The sequence below is a fragment of the Oncorhynchus keta genome, chromosome 6, assembly GCF_023373465.1.
Source record: "Oncorhynchus keta strain PuntledgeMale-10-30-2019 chromosome 6, Oket_V2, whole genome shotgun sequence".
NCBI classification, from domain to species: domain Eukaryota; kingdom Metazoa; phylum Chordata; class Actinopteri; order Salmoniformes; family Salmonidae; genus Oncorhynchus; species Oncorhynchus keta.
The window spans coordinates 38,206,881-38,231,380 of NC_068426.1; the positions used below are offsets into that span (position 1 = coordinate 38,206,881).

At 46.2% G+C, this 24,500-nt stretch overlaps 1 protein-coding gene across 4 annotated transcripts in view; it reads right to left on the reverse strand.

Moving 5' to 3' along the window:
• Positions 1–24,500, reverse strand: part of LOC118385586 (netrin receptor UNC5D-like) — a 326,610-nt gene that overhangs the window by 60,690 nt on the left and 241,420 nt on the right. For 2 of the 4 annotated variants that reach the window (XM_052521474.1, XM_052521473.1), the window contains exons 5-8: positions 17,878–18,052; positions 11,717–11,884; positions 2,360–2,524; positions 1,052–1,084 (exon numbers count right to left, since the gene is read on the reverse strand). In XM_052521474.1, coding sequence (XP_052377434.1) covers positions 1,052–1,084; positions 2,360–2,524; positions 11,717–11,884; positions 17,878–18,052 — 541 coding nt within the window. The remainder of the gene's footprint in view (positions 1–1,051; positions 1,085–2,359; positions 2,525–11,716; positions 11,885–17,877; positions 18,053–24,500) is intronic. The other 2 variants (XM_052521476.1, XM_052521475.1) reach the window with 1 other exon arrangement.

Here is a 24,500-nt window from a genome sequence, read left to right on the forward strand (position 1 = left end):
ATTCTGGGTCCAGGCTCTGCCACAGCCGCCCGTGACCGGGAGACCCGTGGGGCGGCGCACAATTGGCCCAGCGTCGTCCGTGTTAGGGGAAGGTTTGGCCGGCAGGGATGTCCTTGTCCCATCGCGCACTAGCGACTCGTGTGGCGGGCACAGTGGATGCTGACACGGTCGCCAGGTGTACGGTGTTTCCTCTGACAGATTGGTGCGGCTGGTTTCCGGGTTGGGTGGGCACTGTGTCAAGAAGCAGTGTGCCTTGGCCGGGTTGTGTTTCGGAGGAAGCGCAGGTCTCTCGACCTTCGCCTCTCCCGAGTCCGTACTTGGTACGTCCAACGTAATTGGATACCACGAAATTGGGGAGAAAAAGGGGTCAATTTAAAAAAAATCAAATATATAAATAAAAATAATAATCATATTTGGTCGTAATATCATCACCTCTCGAAAAGCATAAATCAGAAATACACAGTTCCGATTATTCCATGCAAGACAATTGCGCACATTTACAGTCGCACTATCATCAGAGTTATACAGCAGTAACTGCATCAATTGATCATGTCACTTCAGATACGTGAGGGTAGCCTGACAATATCGCTCAATAACTGGACATTTGAGTGATATAAAATCAAATGAACTATACCTGACAACTATGGTTTAGGTTATTTCCCATCCTTTGTGGGCTCTGCCTGTCAAGCAGCAGAAGGGCGCGTTTGAGGATGTACTGTTTGTTAGCTGGTAATGTTTACAAGCTACCGGTAGAAACTTTGTGCAGTTGGCTGAACATAGTGGTAAGTAGACCCATTTTAATTGAGGAAACTACATTGACGGTGTAGTTAATAACGATAGGATAATGATGCTGGTGGAAAGATAATGCTCAATATTGGTTGACGTGATCATGCGTGTGGGAATAATGGATCTGGATCATGATGTTGGAGCCCTGGGTTGGAGAGTTGTGTCTGTGAGAGGTGGCATGACAACATATAATGGCTGTTAGAGAGATGTAGCCAGAGTGGCTACATTATGCTCTAAAGCAGGATGGTGGTTGGGGAGAACTCACCCTGTGGCTTGGCGTCGTGTAGCAGCTTTCGATCTGCAAAGACACAGAGGAACCGTGTCACTTCTACTTGGATGGAATAATACAGGATGTAACCTGTAGTCGTTTTACAATGAGCACCGTAAGTGTGCGCATGTACACAATGTGTGTGTGTGTGTTTGTCGTGGTAGTGAGATTGGCCCAGTGATAATACTCTTTATGACACGGGGAGAGTATGTGTGTGCGCGCCCAAATGTGATCATGATCACAATGTGTGTGTTTTTACGGTAGGTAGTGAGATCGCCTCGGGTGATAGGATTTTCCATCACCCAGGGATGAGTGAGTGCGTGTGGATATTGGCGTGACGAACATCAGGCTGATCGTCTGCCTTAAGGAGGACGAGAATGTATGGAGGGTTAAAAAAGGACTTGAGAAAATATGGGCAGCAGAAGAATTAAGAAATAAGTATGGACTTCTATCCAGTGTGTGGATTACGGGGGGGGGGACATGAACTCATGAGACACAAGCTCCCCTATATGTAACAAAAGTCAAACTTTGGGGGGTTAATCATTCTCCTATTTTCTCATTTGTTTTTCATTTATTTTCTCAATATTTCAGCCCGTTTTCAGGTGTTCTCACTTTTCTTTTGACAAAAAAGGTCAATTTGTCAGCCCAAACCCATACATTAATTCAGGCTAATGGAGTGTAGGCCTAATGAACATCCCTCAATGTCATGACACTGTTTGGTGTTTTATAACTAATGTGCAGTGTTTGGATGCTGGAATTATTTGGGAGTGGACTGTATAATGAACGTGTGCAGGTAGTCTACCTTTGAAGTGACAATCAGATGACAATCAACATGACTGGTTGTGTTCATGCCACAATAAAAGGTAAGACCTTCTTACTGTTAAAATACACGTCTTAACTTAGGCCCATAAAACGTTTTACTTTTTTGTTTTTTTGAATACAAAATATAAATACTAAGTCCCCTGAAAAAAAATCCCTCGAATGTCACGATATAATTGAAACTCTGCTTTCATCCCATGCTGCCAAACCACTGTATGTGGGTCACTGCTTATGGCAGCACTAAGGAACTAAGGATGGATTTGTCCACAGCACTGCTGGTGTTGCAATTGGAAACGAGCCAGCCAATAGAAGACTACTTTTTCTTTGGCAATGTTTTAATTCTCAACAAAATAAGTGTGGCATTGACGATGGCGATGATGATCCCTAAGAGGAACATTCTGCCGATCACAAAGACGATGAAGATTATAATGAAGATTTGAATGATGACAATATCTACCAGGTGAAGCTGCATGTGACGTTACTCACTCTGAGTGCAGAGGCCCCCGGTGCAGTTATCTGTTCCCAGGGCGGCCCCGTCGCACAGCCTGCCTCCGTGTTTAGGCTCCGGGGCTGTACATTGTCTGCTGCGCTGCCTCGCACACTCCGCACTGCACACCGTCCAATCTGTCCACTCTCCCCAGCCACCATCCACTGAGAGAGAAGGTAGGGTTAAAAAAAAAACATACAGGCATGTACACACACACACACACACACACACACACACACACACACACACACACACACACACACACACACACACACACACACACACACACACACACACACACACACACACACACACACACACACACACACACACACACACACACACACACACACACAGAGAGAGAGAGAAACACACAGAGCCTTAGACCCAACACATATCATAAATTCTTAGAGTTAGCAAACAGCTGAGGGGAACATAATTGCACCCCCATATGGAACTTACCGATAGAGCACATACAATGGACCAGCCCTATAGCCCACCAAACAAAACCCCCTCTTCTTTCTCTCCAGGGCCGGCATTAAAAATAATAGCATGTTATGTCCTATCCTGGTGCTGACTCAAGCCACAAAAGACAGTTTTCTTTTTTTGTCTTGTTCCATCAAGTCTCCTTTGCCACCTTACCAATTCCATAGGTTTTCAATGTTTCCCTTTGCCTCGCTAATCTAAATGCAAATGCTGTGTTTGCAGACTGGCTGGGACTCACAGGGGGAGAAAGTCTTGTGGAAGAGAGAGAGAGTTGAGAGAAAAAGGGGAAGAGAGAGAACAAGAGAGAGGACGAGAGAGAGAAAAAAAAGAGAAAAAGAGAGAGGCTTCTGGAAGAGAACGAGAGGAAAGAGACAGAAAGAGAGAGAGAGAGAGAGCGAGAGAGAGAGAGAATAAGAGAGGGAGAGAATGAGAGGGAGGAGGAGAGAGAGAAGAGTGGTTGAGATGAATGGAGATTGTGTTGGCGGGAGAGTGCTGCCCTCGCCAGATAACTTTTTCCCTTTTCCTCAACACGTTTCCCTGGTGATTGGTACGGTGGTCTGAGACCTTTCACCGCATGTAGAGGAACACTTGGACAGCGCTGATTAGACAGATGCTCTGATAACGAGCACCACTCCCTCTCTCTTGCTCTGTCTTTCTTTCTTTCACTGTAAGGGCTATTCTAAACCCTTCTGTTGTTAACTATCCTGCACTCAAGTTCCTTTCCTCTGTCTCCCTTTTCTCTGTCTCCCTTTTCTCTGTCTCCCTTTTCTCTGTCTCCCTTTTCTCTGTCTCCCTTTCCTCTGTCTCCTTTCCTCTGTCTCCCTTTCCTCTGTCTCCTTTCCTCTGTCTCCCTTTTCTCTGTCTCCCTTTTCTCTGTCTCCCTTTTCTCTGTCTCCCTTTTCTCTGTCTCCCTTTCTTATCCTTTTCTTTTCAAGTTTCAAGTTCTATTGTCACATGCACAAGCCTTTCTCGCAAGCTCTTTCCCAACAATGCAGTACTCAATGTCAGCAGTACAATACATTCAAGTAGAACAAAAACACACGAGAAATAGAAATAAGAAGAACACGAGAAAGTAAGTAAGCTATACACAGGGTCAGAGCCAATACCATATTTACATATTTAAATGTACATTGTACAGGGATACTGGAAGGGTAGGGGTAAATATGTCTAGCTATATGGTGATTAGGCATCAAACATATACAGTTGAAGTCGGAGGTTTACATACACTTAGGTTGGAGTCATTAAAACTCGTTTTTCAACCACTCCACAAATTTCTTGCTAACAAACTCTAGTTTTGGCAAGTCGGTTCGGACATCTACTTTGTGCATGACACAAGTAATTTTTCCAACAATTGTTTTCAGACAGATTATTTCACTTATAATTCACTGTATTCCAGTGGGTCAGAAGTTTACCTACACTAAATTGACTGTGCCTTTAAAAGCTTGGAAAATTTGCATGGAATAGGCTTAATTTCTCAGAACAAGAATAGACTGACGAGGTTCAGAAGAAAGTTCTTTGTTTCTGGCCATTTTGAGCCTGTAATCGAACCCACAAATGCAGATGCTCCAGATACTCAACTAGTCTAAAGGCCAGTTTCACTGCTTCTTTAATCAGAACAACAGTTTTCAGCTGTGCTAACATAATTGCAAAATGGTTTTCTAATGATCAATTAGCCTTTTTAAAATGATAATCTTGGCTTAGCTAACACAACGTGCCAGTGGAACACAGCAGTGATGGTTGCTGATGATGGGCCTCTGTACGCCTATGTAGATATTCCACTAAAATTCAGCCGTTTCCAGCTACAATAGTCATTTACAAAATGTCTACACTGTATTTCGGATCAATTTGATGTTATTTTAATGGACAAAACATTTGCTTTTCTTTCAAAATCAAGGACATTTCTACGTGCCTTTTGAACGGTGGGGTATATATCAGGGCCAATGCAGATAGTCCGTTTAGACATTTCGTTAGCAATTTTGCAGTCTTATGTCTTGGGGATAGAAGCTGTTCAGAAGCCTGTTGGTGTCAGACTTGTTGCTCCGGTGCCGTTGGCCGTGCGGAAGCAGAGAGAATAGTCTATGGCTTGGGTGGCTGGAGTCTTTTTCTGGTTCTTTCCTTTCATACCGCATGATATTCTTTATCCATGTTCACACTCTTCTAATCAGTTGTGATATAATAATAAATATATGCCATTTAGCAGATGCTTTTATCCAAAGCGACTTACAGTCATGTGTGCATACATTCTATGTATGGGTGGTCCCGGGAATCGAACCCACTACCCTGGCGTTACGAGCGCCATGCTCTACCAACTGAGCTACAGAAGGACCACGTGTGTGTAGCAGGAATACACTGAGTGCACAACACATTTAGGACACCTGCCCTTTCCATGACATAGACATACTACTAAATCGGTGTAGATGAAGGGAAGGAGACAGGTGGAAGAAGGATTTTTAAGCATTGTGACATGGATTGTGTGTGTGCCATTGAGAGGGTGAATGGGGCAGGACAGAAGATTTCAGTGCCTTTGAACGCGTTACGGTAGTAGGTGCCAGGCGCACCGGTTTGAGTGTGTCAAGAACTGCAACGCTGCTGGGTTTTTCACGCTCAAATGTTTCCCGTGTGTATCAAAAATGGTCCACCACCCAAAGGACATCCAGCCAGCTTGACACAACTGTGGAAAGCATTGAGTCAACATGGGGCATCCCTGTGGAACGCTTTCGACACCTTGTAGAGTCCAAGCCCAGACTAATTGAGGCAGTTCTGAGGGCAAAAGGTGGTGCAGCTCAATATTAGCAAATCTCTCTCTCTCTCTCTCTCTCTCTCTCTCTCTCTCTCTCTCTCTCTCTCTCTCTCTCTCTCTCTCTCTCTCTCTCTCTCTCTCTCTCTCTCTCTCTCTCTCTCTCTCTCCCTCTCTCTCTGTCTCTCTGCATGCTGGGTGTTTTTGGAGTTTGAGTGTTTGGTGTGGAAAGCTCTATCCTAACTAACTTTCTTGATTCTATTCTTTTCTTGACATGTTATTTTCTATGGTGGAGTATTTGTTTTTAGCTTCTTTAGATTCAGCATGGTTTCAGGTGTGTTCCTGAGAACGGAGTTAAGGTGGAGGAGGTTCTGCTCGCGGTCGGTGAACAGGTAGGAGCTGAGTTTATACATTCTGCTTCTAGAATGAACAAAGCTGTGGTTGTGTTCATGAAAAGGGCTAATTTGGTCAGTAGGCTAATTGCAAGGGAATATTTGTAAGGGATGTGTTGGTGTCAATTTCACTCTCTCTACCCCTTCAACAAGAGTTGTAGTGGCAAATTTGCCTCCGTTTATTACAGATGATCAAATTAGGAAAGAGCTGAGTCGTTTTGGTAAGTTTGCTAGCGGTTTCCGTGTACTGTCAGCAGGTTTTCAGGCAGATGCCGTTAAGCACGTTGTTTCGTTCAGGAGGCAAGTGTTTATGTTTCTGAACAATAATGAGCAACAGCTAAATGTGCATTTTAAAGTGAGGCATGGGGAGGGGCTCTATGCAGGTTTTGCCAGCACAGATAGTCTACGGTGTTTTGAATGTGGGGATTTGGGGCACAAGAGCTTTGCGTGCCCACATAAAGGCCATAGACAAGGGGAGGGTACGAGCGCAAGGGGGGGAAATCGAGGTCAAAATGCAGGGGGTAAGGAGATGCAGACAGCAGAGGCTGGGCCTAGTCAGTCTAGAGATGGTGGTGTAGATGAGGCTGGGTCTAGTCAGGCTAGAGATGGTGGAGAAGCAGAGGCTGGGTCTAGTCAGGCTAGAGATGGTAGGGTAGTAGAGGCTGGGTCTAGTCAGGCTAGAGATGGTGGAGAAGCAGAGGCTGGGTCTAGTCAGGCTAGAGATGGTGGGGTAGCTGAGGCTGGGCCTAGACATGCTATGGAGGGTGGTGCAGATGATGCTGGGCCTAGTCATGCTATGGAGGGTGGTATAGATGAGGCTGGGCCCTAGTCATGCTATGGAGGGTGGAGTAGCTGATAGACATGCTATGGAGGGTGGTGCAGATGATGCTGGGCCGAGTCATGCTATGGAGGGTGGTGTAGCTGAGGCTGGCCCTAGTCATGCTATGGAGGGTGGTGCAGATGATACTGCGTCTAGTCAGGTTATTCTAGTGGATGAGGAGAGTATAGTGGGGAAGTGTAAGAGATTAGGGGGGGGAGGAGGGTGTCAAGAGGAAAAGGAAAAAGAGTGTGGACAAAGGCTCCATGGAAATGTTGCCTGTTGCTGTGGGTGAGGCCCTAACCAGAGAGAAAGGGCAGGTGGTCAGGGTGGGAGATAGAGAAGAGGAGGAAAGTGAGTCTGAGGAAGAGGATGAGGAGTTATTTTTTTCAGACTCCTCTTCAATTGGCCCGGAGCTGACAGCCAGTCAACCAGAGGGGTCTAAGTACACGTTGAGAGAACTGACAAGGTTCCTGAATGAGACTAAGGGGAAAAAAAGTTAATCTTGAGGCTTTTTTCCTGATCCTAGAAAGTTTGTAAGATCAGTACAACATGCTATGAGAAATGAGGGGCATGGTGTCCTCTCACCCAGGAAACGGTTTAGGTTGAGGAAGTGGGTCACAACAGTGCGTAAAGGTTTACCTTCAGACACTGTTTAAATGTTTAATTTCTTACTGACACTGGGGCTTTTTGAGCTTTGCTATTGGTCTATTTCTCTGCTGGCTTTTCTCCACTTCTTATGGAGACTCTTCGGGTAGGCTCTCTCAATATAAATGGCGCCAGAGATGCGGGAAAGAGGAGTGTGTTGGGTGAATATGTAAAACAAAAAAGTACAGGTGTTGTTTCTGCAGGAGATGCATAGTGATGTGGTGAATGAAGTTGATTGGGAGCTCTGGTGGAAAGGGGCAAGTGTGTTGAGCCATGGGACAAATCTTAGTGCAGGGGTGGCAGTCCTTTTGCACCGGGTCTGGCTGTAAAATTTGCTCCTCAAAGGAGGTGTGTAGGGGTAGGTTGCTTGTTGTTAAAGCAGAAATTAACAACATGTGTTTTGTCTTTATAAATGTGTATGCGCCTAACACAGGGAGAGAAAGAGGGGTTCTATTTGGGAGTCTTAGACAGGAACTCTCACAAGTAGCGCCTGAGGAGACGCTGGTGATCGGAGGTGACTGGAACTGTACAATGGATTTGACAAAAGACAGAAATGGGGAAGAGCCTCATTCAGTGTCAGTGGGAGTGTTAAGGGATATCTTTAATCAGTTTGACCTAGTGAATGTTTGGAGAACTAAACATCCAAACACAAGACAGTATACGTGGGTGAAGGTTTTGGGGCTAGGGTGAGTGCAGCTCGACTTGATCGTTTTTACATGTCCAGGAATCAGAGCAATAGGCTGCTGGGTGCTACCATTCTCCCAGTGGGGTTTTCGGATCACCACATAACCATGACTCGGCTGTCTATTCCACCAGGGCCCCGGCAGGCATCTTATTGGAAGTTCAATGTAAAGCTCTTACAAGATGCCACTTTTTGCTCAGGTTTCCAGACTTTTTGGGAAAGATGGGGGCAGCGAAGAGAGGAGTATGAGTCTCTGAGTCAATGGTGGGATGTGGGGAAAGTGCAAATTTGGCTTTTCTGTCAACAGTACACAGCTCTCTCATCCTCAGAGGCTAGCAGAGTATTGGGGGAACTAGAGCGGTGTATTAGTGAGATGGAGGTAGAGATGGTGGGGCAAGGCAATGTTGGCCTCCAGGCTAACTTAGCCGAATTACATAGGGACCTGGGCAGTTTTTTCCAGGTTAAGAGCTAGGTTCTCCAAGGAGATTGCTCCCAGCTCCTTCTTCTTTGGTTTGGAAAGACAGAGCAGTGAAGCCAAGGGTATGCATTGTCTACGGCTGTCTGATGGGCGGGTGACCTCTGTGGTGGGGGAGATGCGGGAGCGGACTGTGGAGTTTTATACTGAATTGTATAGGGCAGAAATGTGTGATCCTATGTGTGCTCAGGTCTTGTTCGCAGGACTCCCTACCTAAGCTCTCTCGGGCACAGAGGGATGAAATGGACATTCCTCTGTTGTCACATGAACTGGCAGAGGCAGTAACCCAGATGTCCGCCGGTCGTGCACCCGGGGTCGATGGACTTCCAGTGGAATTTTACAAAAAATTCTGGGGAACAATTGGACAGGATTTCTTTTGCGTGTTTCGAGAATGCGTCGGGGTAGGAGAGTTGCCGATGAGCTGTCGTCGGGCGGCTCTGACTCTCCTGCCCAAAAAAGGGGCCTTGTGTGAACTTAAGAACTGGAGGTCTGTGGCATTACTCTGTGCGGACTACAAGATTTTTGCCAAGGTCCTCTCTAACAGACTGAAGTCCCATCTGGACTCTATAATACACAAGGACCAGACATATTGTGTACCGGGACGCTCAATCACGGACAACTTGTTCTTGATTAGGGACATGTTGGACTTGTCGAGAGGTTCTAATGTGAACTTTGGACTGGTCTCTTTAGATCAACAGAAGGCTTTTGATAGAGTGGATCATGAGTATCTGTTTAATGTGATGTCTGTGTTTGGGTTTGGGAAGAGTTTTGTGACCTGTGTGAAGCTGTTGTATGCTGGGGCGTCATGTATGGTTAAGGTGGGAGGGGGCTCAGTAGGCCAGTCTGGGTGAGACGGGGCATTAGACAAGGATGCCCTCTATCTGGGCAGCTGTACACACTAGCCATTGAGCCTTTTTTAGGACTGCTACGCAGGAGACTGCGGGGGAGTGTGCTGGACAGGCATGGATGTGGTGACAGGAATAGCAGTCTCAGCATATGCAGATGATGTTTCTGTGATGGTCAGGGATGGGCAAGATATGCAGGAACTAGAGACCAGTCTGAAGGTGTACGAGGGAGCTTCATCGGCTAAGGTAAACCGGGGAAAGAGCAAAGCTCTGTTATGTGGGGCATGGGGGGATAGGGCTCCTCCTCTGCTTCCAGGGGGTTTGCAGTGGGGTTGTGAAGGGCTTAAAGTGTTGGGGGTATACCTGGGCTCGGAGAGGTGGGTCAGCAAGAACTGGGAGGGGCTGTCACAGGCAGTGGTGTCAAGACTGGCCAGGTGGAGGTGGCTCCTGTCCCAAGTGTCATATAGAGGGAGGGTGCTGATAATCAACAACCTGGTGGCATCTTCCTTGTGGCATAAACTGGCTGTCCTCAACCCCCCCGCCGGTCTGCTTGCAGACCTGCAACGCAAGCTGGTGGACTTCTTTTGGTCGGGACATCACTGGCTGAAGGCAGCAGTTTTGTACATGACCGTCCACGAAGGAGGACAGGGCCTGGTGGAACTGGAGAGCAGGATGGCTGCTTTCCGACTAAAGGCGGTGCAGAGACTGCTGTACCACACTGATGTTGGCTGGAGGGAACCAGCATGCGCGCTGCTGAGGAGAGCTGGCGGATTAGGGTTGGACCGGCAGCTGTTCCTCATGAAGCTGGAGAGGCTGAGTACAGCAGGTCTCTCAGAGTTTTACTCTGCGGTGCTGAGGGCCTGGCAGCTGCTAAGGCCCACACGAGAAGGGGGTGTGGGAGGAGCCTATCTTCCACAACCCAGCCATCCCTTTGAGATCGGTTCAGTCGGCCACCCTGCAGAGGCAACTGATGGCAGGGGGTTTACAAAGGCTGGGTGACCTGAGACTGCTGGGAGAGGAGGGGTGGAAAACCCCGGAGGTCTTGGCGCAACAAACAGGAATAACTTCTCTTAGGCTGCTGGAGAGATTCCTGGAGGAGGTCCAGGAGGCACTGTCTGAGCCGGTAAGGGGGGTGTTTGAGAGGCCAAAGGGAGAGGGGCCACCAATGTTCCCGCCACTGCAGGTGACGGCAGAGACTGGAGACTGGCAAGGGGGTCTGGAGGACTTGTTAGATTTTAACACTCCGAGCCTGGGGGAGTTTGAGGGGGTGGGAGGTAAAGCCCTCTACAACCTCTGCGTTAAGGTTAGGAGCATTAGAAGCCTAACAGGAGTGAAGGCACATCAGTGGCAGGGGGTATGTGGAGGCGGAGAGTATGGTGGGTTTTAGATGGAGGGCGCTCTACAAACCCCCAGTACCAAAGAGGTCAGGGGACCTCCAGTGGAGGGTTCTTCATGGATCCCTGGCCAACAGCTGGTTGGCACGGGTTGATCCGGGAATTGGGCAGGGGTGTCCTTTCTGTCAAATGAAAGAAACTGTAATTCATGTGTTTTCTGTGTGCACCAGGTTAATGCCATTAATGTCTCTGTTGGAATGTCTGTGTGACAGGTTGGGGGTGGTTTTTGCTGTTGGGATGTTTATAATGGGATACAGGTATTCGAGTAAGGAGAAAGAAAAATGTGTTTTGTTGAATTTTCTGTTTGCTCAGGCAAAGTTAGCTATTTGGCTAACAAGGAGGAACAGGGTCAAAGGTGGGGGGATAACAGACCCTTTACTACTGTTTAATGGGATGGTTTGAGGGTTGAGTTTGAGTTCTATAAAATGATCAAATGTGTGGAGATGTTTGAGGAGATATGGTGTGTTGGGGGGGCTGTCTGTATTGCTGGGGAAGATGTTTTGGATATACGGTTGTAGGAGAGGGTTTTTGTGTATGGTGATTTGTATCATGTGGTAGATGGAAAGGTGAGTATGGTACATGTATGCAGTACAGGATATATATTTTTATTTTATTTTAGGAGTGGGGGGGTGAGTTTTAAATGAATTGAGAATGTTTCAATAAAGAAAGACCAAAAGTCAAAGTATCTCTCTCTCTCTATATATATATAAGCAGTTTGGAGGGAAATTATCCTAACAGCAGCAGGGGAGCCCACCTCCTCCTTGGAGAGGAGTGCTGTCATAATACAGATTGCTTTGGCAAATAATGCAACCTTACAACAAACATATCCCCCCTCCCAGACAGTTGAATAGAATGAGAACAGACAGATAGATAAACAGACCTGGGCAGAGGGCATTACAGGTACTCTTCTGGACAGACATGCCCTCACAAAAGGTGCCCCCGTTGAGAGGGGCGGGGTTGGTGCAGGTACGGGAGCGTTTCTGGACCCCTCGCCCACAGCGCACGTTACAGGCGGACCAGTCTGTCCACAATGACCACCCTCCGTTCACTGGAGAGACAAAGGTGTAGACGGAGGGAGGAAGTAGAGGGAGAGATGGACAAAGGTGTAGAAGGAGGGAGGAAGTAGAGGGAGAGATGGACAAAGGTGTAGAAGGAGGGAGGAAGTAGAGGAAGAGATGGACAAAGGTGTAGAAGGAGGGAGGAAGTAGAGGGAGAGATGGACAAAGGTGTAGACGGAGGGAGGAAGTAGAGGGAGAGATGGACAAAGGTGTAGAAGGAGGGAGGAAGTAGAGGGAGAGATGGACAAAGGTGTAGACGGAGGGAGGAAGTAGAGGGAGAGATGGACAAAGGTGTAGACAGAGGGAGGAAGTAGAGGGAGAGATGGACAAAGGTGTAGAAGGAGGGAGGACAAAGTAGAGGGGGAGTAGAGGGGAGAAAGGTGTAGAAGGAGGGAGGAAGTAGAGGAAGAGATGGACAAAGGTGTAGACAGAGGGAGGAAGTAGAGGAAGAGATGGACAAAGGTGTAGAAGGAGGGAGGAAGTAGAGGGAGAGATGGACAAAGGTGTAGAAGGAGGGAGGAAGTAGAGGGAGAGATGGACAAAGGTGTAGACGGAGGGAGGAAGTAGAGGGAGAGATGGACAAAGGTGTAGAAGGAGGGAGGAAGTAGAGGGAGAGATGGACAAAGGTGTAGAAGGAGGGAGGAAGTAGAGGGAGAGATGGACAAAGGTGTAGAAGGAGGGAGGAAGTAGAGGGAGAGATGGACAAAGGTGTAGACGGAGGGAGGAAGTAGAGGGAGAGATGGACAAAGGTGTAGACGGAGGGAGGAAGTAGAGGGAGAGATGGACAAAGGTGTAGAAGGAGGGAGGAAGTAGAGGGAGAGATGGACAAAGGTGTAGACGGAGGGAGGAAGTAGAGGGAGAGATGGACAAAGGTGTAGACGGAGGGAGGAACAGAGAGGAGAGATGGACAAAGGTGTAGACGGAGGGAGGAGGAGGAGTAGAGGAGAGATGGACAAAGGTGTAGAAGGAGGGAGGAAGAGATGGACAAAGGTGTAGACAGAGGGGGAGGAAGTAGAGGGAGAGATGGACAAAGGTGTAGAAGGAGGGAGGAAGTAGAGGGAGAGATGGACAAAGGTGTAGAAGGAGGGAGGAAGTAGAGGGAGAGATGGACAAAGGTGTAGAAGGAGGAGGAAGTAGAGGGAGAGATGGACAAAGGTGTAGACAGAGGGAGGAAGTAGAGGGAGAGATGGACAAAGGTGTAGACGGAGGGAGGAAGTAGAGGGAGAGATGGACAAAGGTGTAGAAGGAGGGAGGAAGTAGAGGAGAGATGGACAAAGGTGTAGAAGGAGGGAGGAAGTAGAGGGAGAGATGGACAAAGGTGTAGAAGGAGGGAGGAAGTAGAGGGAGAGATGGACAAAGGTGTAGAAGGAGGGAGGAAGTAGAGGGAGAGATGGACAAAGGTGTAGAAGGAGGGAGGAAGTAGAGGGAGAGATGGACAAAGGTGTAGAAGGAGGGAGGAAGTAGAGGGAGAGATGGACAAAGGTGTAGACGGAGGGAGGAAGTAGAGGGAGAGATGGACAAAGGTGTAGAAGGAGGGAGGAAGAGATGGACAAAGGTGTAGACAGAGGGAGGAAGTAGAGGGAGAGATGGACAAAGGTGTAGAAGGAGGGAGGAAGTAGAGGGAGAGATGGACAAAGGTGTAGAAGGAGGGAGGAAGTAGAGGGAGAGATGGACAAAGGTGTAGAAGGAGGGAGGAAGTAGAGGGAGAGATGGACAAAGGTGTAGACAGAGGGAGGAAGTAGAGGGAGAGATGGACAAAGGTGTAGACGGAGGGAGGAAGTAGAGGGAGAGATGGACAAAGGTGTAGACAGAGGGAGGAAGAGATGGACAAAGGTGTAGACAGAGGGAGGAAGTAGAGGGAGAGATGGACAAAGGTGTAGAAGGAGGGAGGAAGTAGAGGGAGAGATGGACAAAGGTGTAGAAGGAGGGAGGAAGTAGAGGGAGAGATGGACAAAGGTGTAGACGGAGGGAGGAAGTAGAGGGAGAGATGGACAAAGGTGTAGAAGGAGGGAGGAAGTAGAGGGAGAGATGGACAAAGGTGTAGAAGGAGGGAGGAAGTAGAGGGAGAGATGGACAAAGGTGTAGAAGGAGGGAGGAAGTAGAGGGAGAGATGGACAAAGGTGTAGAAGGAGGGAGGAAGAGATGGACAAAGGTGTAGAAGGAGGGAGGAAGTAGAGGGAGAGATGGACAAAGGTGTAGACAGAGGGAGGAAGTAGAGGGAGAGATGGACAAAGGTGTAGAAGGAGGGAGGAAGTAGAGGGAGAGATGGACAAAGGTGTAGAAGGAGGGAGGAAGTAGAGGGAGAGATGGACAAAGGTGTAGAAGGAGGGAGGAAGAGATGGACAAAGGTGTAGAAGGAGGGAGGAAGAGATGGACAAAGGTGTAGAAGGAGGGAGGAAGTAGAGGGAGAGATGGACAAAGGTGTAGAAGGAGGGAGGAAGTAGAGGGAGAGATGGACAAAGGTGTAGAAGGAGGGAGGAAGAGATGGACAAAGAGATGGACAAAGGTGTAGAAGGAGGGAGGAAGTAGAGGGAGAGATGGACAAAGGTGTAGAAGGAGGGAGGAAGAGATGGACAAAGGTGTAGAAGGAGGGAGGAAGTAGAGGGAGAGATGGACAAAGGTGTAGACAGAGGGAGGAAGTAGAGGGAGAGATGGACAAAGGTGTAGAAGGAGGGAGGAAGTAGAGGGAGAGATGGACAAAGGTGTAGAAGGAGGGAGGAAGTAGAGGGAGAGATGGACAAAGGTGTAGAAGGAGGGAGGAAGAGATGGACAAAGGTGTAGACGGAGGGAGGAAGTAGAGGGAGAGATGGAAAATAGGCAAAGGAGATGGGAAGGAGGTCGAAGGAGAAGGATAGAAGGAGAGAGAGAAGAACAGGGAGAGAAAAAGAGGGGGGGGAAAGGAGAGAAGCCTGTAAAATGTAACATGACAGCAGAGTATTGGGAGGGAAGAGTAAAAAACCTCCACACACACAGGCTAACTGCCTAAAACACTGGAGTGTGACAGGCCAAGAAACCAAAGGCATGTCAGAGAGCTCTCTCTCTCTCTCTCGCTCTCTCTGATGTGCTAGGCTCAAAAGCAGCTGAGTGATTGACTGATTATGAGTCCATTGATCATCATTCATCGTCAGACAGGAAACAAATGTCAGTGTGAGAACACATTACTCCACTACATCTGTCTGTCTGTCTGTAGGCTCTCTCTCCCAGCAGAGCCCCCTCCAGGCTCATCATTAACATGACAGGCAGTCAGGCACTATATATACAAATGTATGTGGACACCAATTAAAATTAGTGGATTCGACTATTTCAGCCACACCCATTGCTGACAGGTGTATAAAAAAGAGCACACAGCCATGCAATCTCCATAGACAAACATTGGCAGTAGAATGGCCTTACTGAAGAGCTCAGTGACTTTCAACATGGCTCCGTCATAGGAAGCCACCTCTTCAACAAGTCAGTTCATCAAATTTTTGCCCTGCTAGAGCTGCCCCGGTCAACTGTAAGTGCTGTTACTGTGAAGTGAAAATGTCTAGGAGCAACAACGGCTCAGCAGTAAAGTGGTAGGCCACACAAACTTGCAGAACGGGACCACCGAGTGCTGAAGCACGTAGCGCGTAAAAATCGTCTATGCTCCTTTGCGACACTCACTACTGAGTTCCAAACGGCCTCTGGAAGCAACGTCAGCACAATAACTGTTTGTCTGGAGCTTCATGGAATGGGGTTCCATGGCTGAGCAGCCGCACACAAGCCTAAGATCACCATGCACAATGCCAAGCGTCGCTGGAGTGGTGTAAAGCTCGCCGCCATTGGACTCTGGAGCAATGAAAACATGTTCTCTGGAGTGATGAATCACGCTTCCCTATCTGGCAGTCCGACGGAAGAATCTGGGTTTGGCAGATGCCAGGAGAATGCTACCTGCCCCAATGCATAATGCCAACTGTATAGTTTGGTGTAGGAGGAATAATAGTCTAGGGCCGTTTTCCATGTTTCGGGCTAGGCCCCTTAGTTTAAGTGAAGGTAAATGTTAATGCTACAGCATACAATGACATTTTAGAGGTTTCTTGACTTCCAACTTTGTGGCAACAGTTTGGGGGTGGCCCTTTCCTGTTTCAGCATGGTCCATGCAGAAATGGTTTGTCGAGATCGGCGTGGAAGAACTTGACTGGCCTACACAGAGTCCTGACCTCAACCCCATCAAACACCTTTGGGATGAATTGGAACACAGACTGCGAGCTAGGCGTAATCGTCCAACATCAGTGCCCGACCTCACTAATACTCGTGGCTGAATGGAAGCAAGTCCTCGCAGCAATGTTCCAACATCTAGAGGAAAGCCTTCCAAGAAGAGTGGAGGCTGTTCTAGCAGCAAAGGGCAGACCAACTCCATATTAATGCCCATGATTTTGGAATGAGATGTTTGACAACCTTTTGGCCAAGTAGTTTAGCTACACAGATGACTGATAGGCCTCAACAAGTTCTGTGTATAGACAAAAACAGTAGCTGGATTTCCAGCTGTCTTCATGACTGTCGGTGTGGTGATTTGGTCTCATTGACACAGAGGAGGAGGTTTTGAACTAGCAAAGTGGGTTTGTGAGAGGGATTGAATAAATAAGAGAAGAGGAAAAAAATATAATACTCAGAGATGTTTCACGAGGTTTCATTAATTAGATTTGATCGTTGTCTTTCTGTTCACACAGTCCTGTGGAGTTATGATAGGTGCTATTCGGTTCCTATCACTCTTTCCTTCCTTCCTACAGTACGAGCCTGCGAAAGCACAAGCAACAGAGAATCCTAGCCTCCAGGTAGCTAGCAGGCACGCAGCTGTGGAGTTTTGACAGCTCATGTCAAAGCCTTCCCGATGTCTTGAAAGATCTCGTCGTGTTTAAGCTCAACCAGGAAGTTGCTCATCACATTCCCGTCACAGGATGGAACATAACACCGAGACATGTCAGCTTCTGACTGCTATTAACACCTACTGCTGTCTGCTGCCTATGAGAGACTGATTGGAGTAAATGAATTGACAGAAGGCCAGAAAGCATCTTCTTCAGATACATGTCAAGAGAAAGGAGATGCTAACAATGGGAAAAGGCATGTGGAACGTACCCATGCAGGTACATTAAAAGACAGAAGAAGAGAAATACATGTGATGTGACAGGCTACGGCGAATGACGGAAAAATACAAAGGCTGAGTGTAAAATACGAGAGAGAATACAAGGGATGTCGTTTGCAAGGAAAATTCTCACATAAATATCCATGAATTGTGTGTCAAAATAGGACAACTCTGTATGGTTTATTTGTTGTACTCTGTGTCTGACTACACTGTGACTTAGTGAAACAATTGAGCACCCCTCAAAATCAAGCTGCTCTTGATTGAGCTTGCCTTTGTGCAATGGGAACTAATTAGATTAGTCCCAAAAGGGGTCTCCCGGGTGGCGCAGTGGTTATGGGCGCTGTACTGCAGCGCCAGCTGTGCCATCAGAGACTCTGGGTTCGCGCTCAGGCTCTGTCGTAACCGGCCGCGACGCACAATTGGCCTAGTGTCATCCTGGTTAGGGAGGGATTGGCCGGTAGGGATGTCCCCGTCTCATCGCGCACCAGCGACTCTGCGGCTTGGTTGGGTTGTGTATCGGAGGACGCATGACTTTCAACCTTTGTCTCTCACGAGCCCGTACGGGAGTTGTAGCGATGAGACAAGACAGTAGCTACTAAAAACAAATGGGGAGAAAAGGGGGAAAATTCAAAAAAAAGAATAGTCCCAAAAGTGAAAATGCTGTCTGTCTCTCAAGACTGACTCAATCAAATGCTCAAAGTAATCGAAATAAAGGGTATATAAGGTCTGCTGCATAGGGAAAGGTTGTATTCATTAGGTACGAAATAGAATAAAGCAGGACGGGCTACCTGAAGTTGTCCAATAAGAAACGCTAATTGCACAATATTTTGAATTATTTTGCTACGGTGTGTCCTAATGAATACAATCCAGTTGTCTTACCAAATACGACCACAGTGGCGGTGAGGCTGCGTCTCTTGGCCACGATGTTGCTGGCCAGACATGTGTAGTTTCCCGAGTCAGACAAACGCGCCTTCTGGATGATCAGGTTGTGGTCCGCCCGCGTGTCGATATTCCCATCCGAGCCCACCGGCTCCTCATTCTTCAACCACTCCACCTAGAACAACAGAGATTAATTAAGGAGTGAGGCTGCCATTGGTCAAAATCAGAAATCCACCAATCAGAATGAAGAATGGGAGTGAGGCTGCTAAAAAGGTACATTTGAAATCATTCTTGCACAGGTTTGGAGTAACATTGTAAACTAAATATTTCCTAATGACTCACCCTGAATTTAATGTCAATGCTCTATCGATCACTACATACATATAATTCACTGGCCCGAAATAGGCGTTCCAACCCTCACTATTAGAATCAGCCTATGTAAGCAACTCCCAGCCTCCCTTCAACCAATCAGAGGGATTCCCAGCCCCCCCTCAACCAATCAAAGCAAAGCTCTCAGCAGGGTCACACACTCCAACCATTAGCAATTCAGAAGCCATGTTGTGAGCGAAAGTAATTAGGAATTACAAACTAAACTAACGCTCCACTGATACTTCCCTATATCGCATGGCTGGCCCAGTAAATTGAAATGAATGTGCCTTTGGGTGGAGGTGCTCAATGAGAGCGACTAGCCAGGGCATTTGGGAGCAAAGCTTGATTTATGACTGTGTGTTTGACGACAAAAAACAATTCTCCCCACCCCACTGGGAGCCCTGTTGGTGTGTGTGTCCATTTGCCAGTAGAATACCAGAACCACCAATAACAGACAACCTCAGAGATTGCTTTGCTCTTTGGTAATGCCCCCAATAGACAAATGCGAGCAGAGAAATCCATAAATCACCAGTCATGTCACAAGTGGCTTTTTTTCTCTCCCTTTGATGGCCAGAGAAGTCTTTCATCATGTGCTTTTAATTCCACTCTTTTCACAGTTCTGCTCCAGAGCGCCAAGAGAAACTAAGCTGGTGGCCCTTCTCTTCCTTTCTCTCCACACAATCGTTCCTGGCCTTTAATGACTAATCAACCCCCACGTTGCCCTTCCAACTACTTTCTCCAGCACTGCTACCAACGACATGTACTCAGAGGGGGTCAGCACTAAGAACCTGCCAAACCAAAAAAGGAAGCCATATTGTTTATGATTCCCCCCCCCCCAATTGTGGATGTATTTATTCACACATAAAACAGGGTTATTCAACTTATTTTCACCATCACACCATTTGTCTTTACTAGTCATGTATTATTTATCACTGTCTAATGATGACCTTTGTGTTGTTGCTCATCCAGACTTCCTCTTCCTCCTCCCCACTCTCTCCATCTCTCTAATGTTTCTGCTTTATTGTTTAATATCTCTCTCTCTGTCTGTCTGTGTGTGTGTGTGGGCAGTGATTTGCATTCTGTGGTGGCAGTCCCGGAGTCTGGCTGTTGGGGTTGGTTGGGAGTGGAGGATACGGAGACTGTGATAAGGACGTAGGGACTGTGATAAGGACGTAGGGACTGTGATAAGGACGTAGGGACTGTGATAAGGACGTAGGGACTGTGATAAGGACGTAGGGACAGTGATAAGGACGTAGGGACAGTGATAAGGACGTAGGGTCTGTGATAAGGACGTAGGGACTGTGATAAGGACGTAGGGTCTGTGATAAGGACGTAGGGACAGTGATAAGGACGTAGGGACAGTGATAAGGACGTAGGGACTGTGATAAGGACGTAGGGACTGTGATAAGGACGTAGGGACTGTGATAAGGACGTAGGGACTGTGATAAGGACGTAGGGACTGTGATAAGGACGTAGGGACTGTGATAAGGACGTAGGGACTGTGATAAGGACGTAGGGACTGTGATAAGGACGTAGGGACTGTGATAAGGACGTAGGGACTGTGATAAGGACGTAGGGTCTGTGATAAGGACGTAGGGACTGTGATAAGGACGTAGGGTCTGTGATAAGGACGTAGGGACTGTGATAAGGACGTAGGGACAGTGATAAGGACGTAGGGACTGTGATAAGGACTGTGATAAGGACGTAGGGACTGTGATAAGGACTGTGATAAGGACAGTGATAAGGGACTGTGATAAGGACGTAGGGTCTGTGATAAGGACGTAGGGACTGTGATAAGGACGTAGGGACTGTAAGGACGTAGGATGATAAGGAAGGACTGTGATAAGGTAGGGACTGTGATAAGGACGTAGGGACAGTGATAAGGACGTAGGGACTGTGATAAGGTAGGGACTGTGTGATAAGGACGTAGGGACTGATAAGGATAGGGACTGTGACGATAAGGACGGGACTGTGATAAGGGACTGTGATAAGGACGTAGGGACTGTGATAAGGACGTAGGGACTGTGATAAGGACGTAGGGTCTGTGATAAGGACGTAGGGACATAAAGCTCAGGGAGGGTGGGACATGGATTTGTTTACAGTCATTTGCCACATTTGTTCCAATTAGAAGGCATCAAGTTGCATTGGGTTGAGCCATGTCCACTCTGAGGTGTGTGTGTATATGAAGTGTGTGATTGAGTGATTGCACATAATGAAGGTTTGTGTGTGTGTGTGTGTGTGTTGATAAGTGTCTGACGCCGTCTCCCCAAGTTGATTTGCTCTTAAACCGTAACAAATCATTTTAATTGGTGAAGCACATGTCTTAAGCTGAAGGCGCAAACAAAATAGAACACACATATGTAATGGAAACACTTTATACATTAATTAAAAGTTGCCTAATTAACTTATTCCACAAATGAGAAGCACAGGGCTTTTCATGGCCTCGGTCTCCCACAACCATCTGTTACTCCTGTGTCTGTTCCGTCTGGACAAACTGATACTGACAGTGTGGCAGTCTGTCTTGATAACCCATCTCGTTTGACTGGTCAGACTGTCCTCAAGTGTGTCATGGTACAGGGTTGTGCCATATCTACTGGTGTCATGACAGGAGCGAGCCAGCAGGGGGCGGGGAGGCTGGCACGCCCACGGTGGGAGCGGTATGGAGGCATTGATATTTATTGTGACGGTTTGAAGCTGCTCGAAATTGCAGAGATGAAAAAGTTGACATCCGTGGCAGCGCCCCGCGCACCTCATTTGCAGAGAATTAACCAAAGGAGCCAGAGCTACTACTTCCCAACCTTGGCTCAACAACAAAGCTAAGCGCCAATCAGGTCATTCCAATCAGCACCTACATAAAAATCAGGTGTAATAACTGATCACTCCGAAACAAAAAAAGTAACCGGCCGCCACATTTACATTCATTAACAGTGGAAGTGAAAGCGACAACAAGGCAATTACCAAACATTGCGGCATTTGCTCGTTTCCTTCCATCCAACTCAATTAACTATGAGTTTCATTAACAAGCCCCTTACGCCTCCTCCATCACTCCTTCCTCTCCATCCCCTCCTCCCTCAATCATGTCCAGCCTTTTCCCCATCGACGCTCCGGTGACTTTTGGAGAAATCACATTAAACAAATGAGCTTTCGGAATGTGACAGTGACATTACGCTGTGGTGGGGGCGGTGGAGGCTGTGCACTAAACCTTCGGTGTGTCCTTGTCTTATCTCGCCGTCGTTTGGAAATGTTATGTTTATCAGTGAATAATGACATTTTAAGCACTTTAAATTACTTTGGATCAGCCGACTTAATGATTAATTACAATTTAGGGGTGGAAGATTGGTTGCTTAATACGAAGCCTAATGATTGTGAAGTAAAAAATGTTCCTCTCCCAAAGTTATTGAAAAGTATTTTTTTCCTGTCCACATCTTCAAAGTTTTTTCCTTTTATTGCCTCGAGTAATCTGTGTGATCCTCTTCCTGACAGTTAATATGGGCCTTTCATTGTGGCTGATACTGTAATTGTGTTTTCATTATGCTACTTTCATCATTTACCAGGGATGATCCTTCACTTCCTATTGCGTTACATTTGCAACACAATTAAACATGACAAAAATATTTTATTTTCTGCCGGATCTATCAATAAACCAGGTGTACAACGGAACCATCTTGGCTCCGTTGTACAAAACAGCCGGGTGTTTATACACTTCCCTCTTCATATGACACAACAGTACAGAATGTCACCTTTAATTTGAGGATATTTCCACACATACGGTATCTGATTTAGAAGTTATAAGTATTTGGACTAATTCACTTATAGTGTATTAAAGTCGTGAAAAGTGTAGTATTTGGTCCAATAGCACACAACTACTACATCAAGCTCTACAAACTCGTTGGATGCATTTACAGTTTGTTTTGGGTTATGTTTTGCCCAATTGGATTTGAACGGTGAATAATGACTGGAGTGGTTTACTTTCTAAGTCAGTATATATATATATATATATATATATATATATATATATATATATATATATATGATGTTTCTGAACACTTCTACATGTAAACAAGTCCTGATAATGCCATGATTAATAAAAATCATAAATGAATCATGAATAATGATGAGTGAGAGGCGACAAAGTTAGAGGCTACAAAAAGAACATACTAACCTCTCACCATTACCTATGATGGAGTAGTGTCACGTTCACTGTCTTCAAACTTCCTGTCATAAATGAGCCAAGGCACAGCGCGCATGTAATTCCACATCTTTAATCAAAGTGAAACCTTCCCCCCCAAAAAAACAGGTTAACAGAAACCGCCCGTGACACAACCGTTGCGCACAGAAAATAAATAATTACCCATAAACACGTGGGGGAAAAAGGCTGCCTAAGTATGATTCCCAATCAGAGACAACGATAGACAACTGCCTCTGATTGGGAACCATACCCGGCCAACAAAGAAACAGACAAACTACAATGCCCACCCAAATCACACCCTGACCGAACCAAATAGAGAAATAAAAAGGCTCTCTAAGGTCAGGGCGTGACAGGTAGGGAAGCATTTGTTGGGGGGTATGATCTTTGTCCCTCTGTAACTTTCTCACTCATCATCATTCATGACTCTTTTATGATTATCCATAATCACGGTAGCATCCATATTCATCTAGAAGTGTTCGCAGACATCTTATATTCTTACTTACTATCAAAGTGACTCCAAAATTACACAATATTTTTTTTCCAATTCAATTCCTACTGGGCAAACATAACCCGAAACACAAGCAAAACAAGCTTTTAAATGCATCCAACAACCTGATGTCTTCATTGTGTGCACGGAATATGGGACCAAATACTAAACCGTTGACCACTTTAATACACAATAAGTGAATTTGTCTAAATACTTATGACTTCTTCAAATGGGGACACTAGGTAATAAAGTGCTTTCATTTCTAAAAGGTAAAACAGATATGTATGAAAATACCCACAAATAAAAGGTGACATTCTGTACTGTCACCTGGTATGAAACATTTGATCTCAAATCCAAAAGGCTGGAGTATAGAGCCAAATTCAAAATGTTAGCTTTACTGTCCAAATACATACAGAGGGGAGTGTAGATACTGCCATCAAGCATCTAGTTCAGATGTGTCTGCTCCAGTCATAGTCCCCACCAGCTGTACTCTGGGACACAAGCAGCGACTGACTTTGCCATTTTGGCTCCATTACTACTGAGCCAGATGGAGTGACATTCAGGGGTGTAGTGCTGCCGGAGCGCACCGGAGCCTCGCTCCGCCACTTCTCACAGTGGTGCTTGTTTACTAAGTTAGATCAAAGCTGAATCAATGTCTGCAAAGTCATATACTATTTAGTATTCCACACAACGTAACCGAATAGAATAGCAAAGTATAACGATACCGTTAAGACCAAAAACAACACTTTATTTCTTATGAGATTTTAGGATGATTAGCTGAGTGGTCACATTATTTTTCTCATGTGGCTGGCTAAAAGCCAACAGTGTGCGCGTGCCACGGCATCACTAGGCAAAATATGTGCTTTGATTGAAACATTTATATATATATATAATATAAAAGTAGGCCTAGCTATGCTATTTGTTACCACCAGGGATGGGCATAAATGTCAAAATACAGATACAAAATACCATAAAAGTCAAAGTATAAAATTATTTAAATAATATACATGTATTTTGTATTGTAACATACAACAATAAATGTGCAAGTAGCTGGCCCGAACAGCATCAACATTCTCAGTAACGGTGACAAAAACGTGTTTCTTGCTATAACTGATATGTTGTTGTTTAAGAGTGTCTGCTAAATGTAAATGCATAAATGAACTGCAAAGCACCCTGGGTATTAGTATTGGCTTTGTTTCAGGGCGAAGCCCATTAGAGTAATACTCAACATGATTTACAATTGTTAATTTTTACATTGCCATTTCAGCAGATGCTCTTATCCAGAGCGACTTACAATTAGTGCATTCATCTTAAGATAGCTACAGTTGGTGACACAACAACATATCACAATCATATCAAGTTCATTATCCCTCAACAAAGTATTTATCAAGATTGTTACATGTACATTTATATATAGTTCATTTAGCAGATGCTCTTATCACACCATAGTGCTATCAGACTTCTGATACCAATGCAAGGGGGGGCAACAAAATGTGAACCACAAAAAAATGGTGTAGAATGGTGTACAGTATTTTGTACGTACAAAATACAAAATACATCGGAGAGTAGTTAAGATCA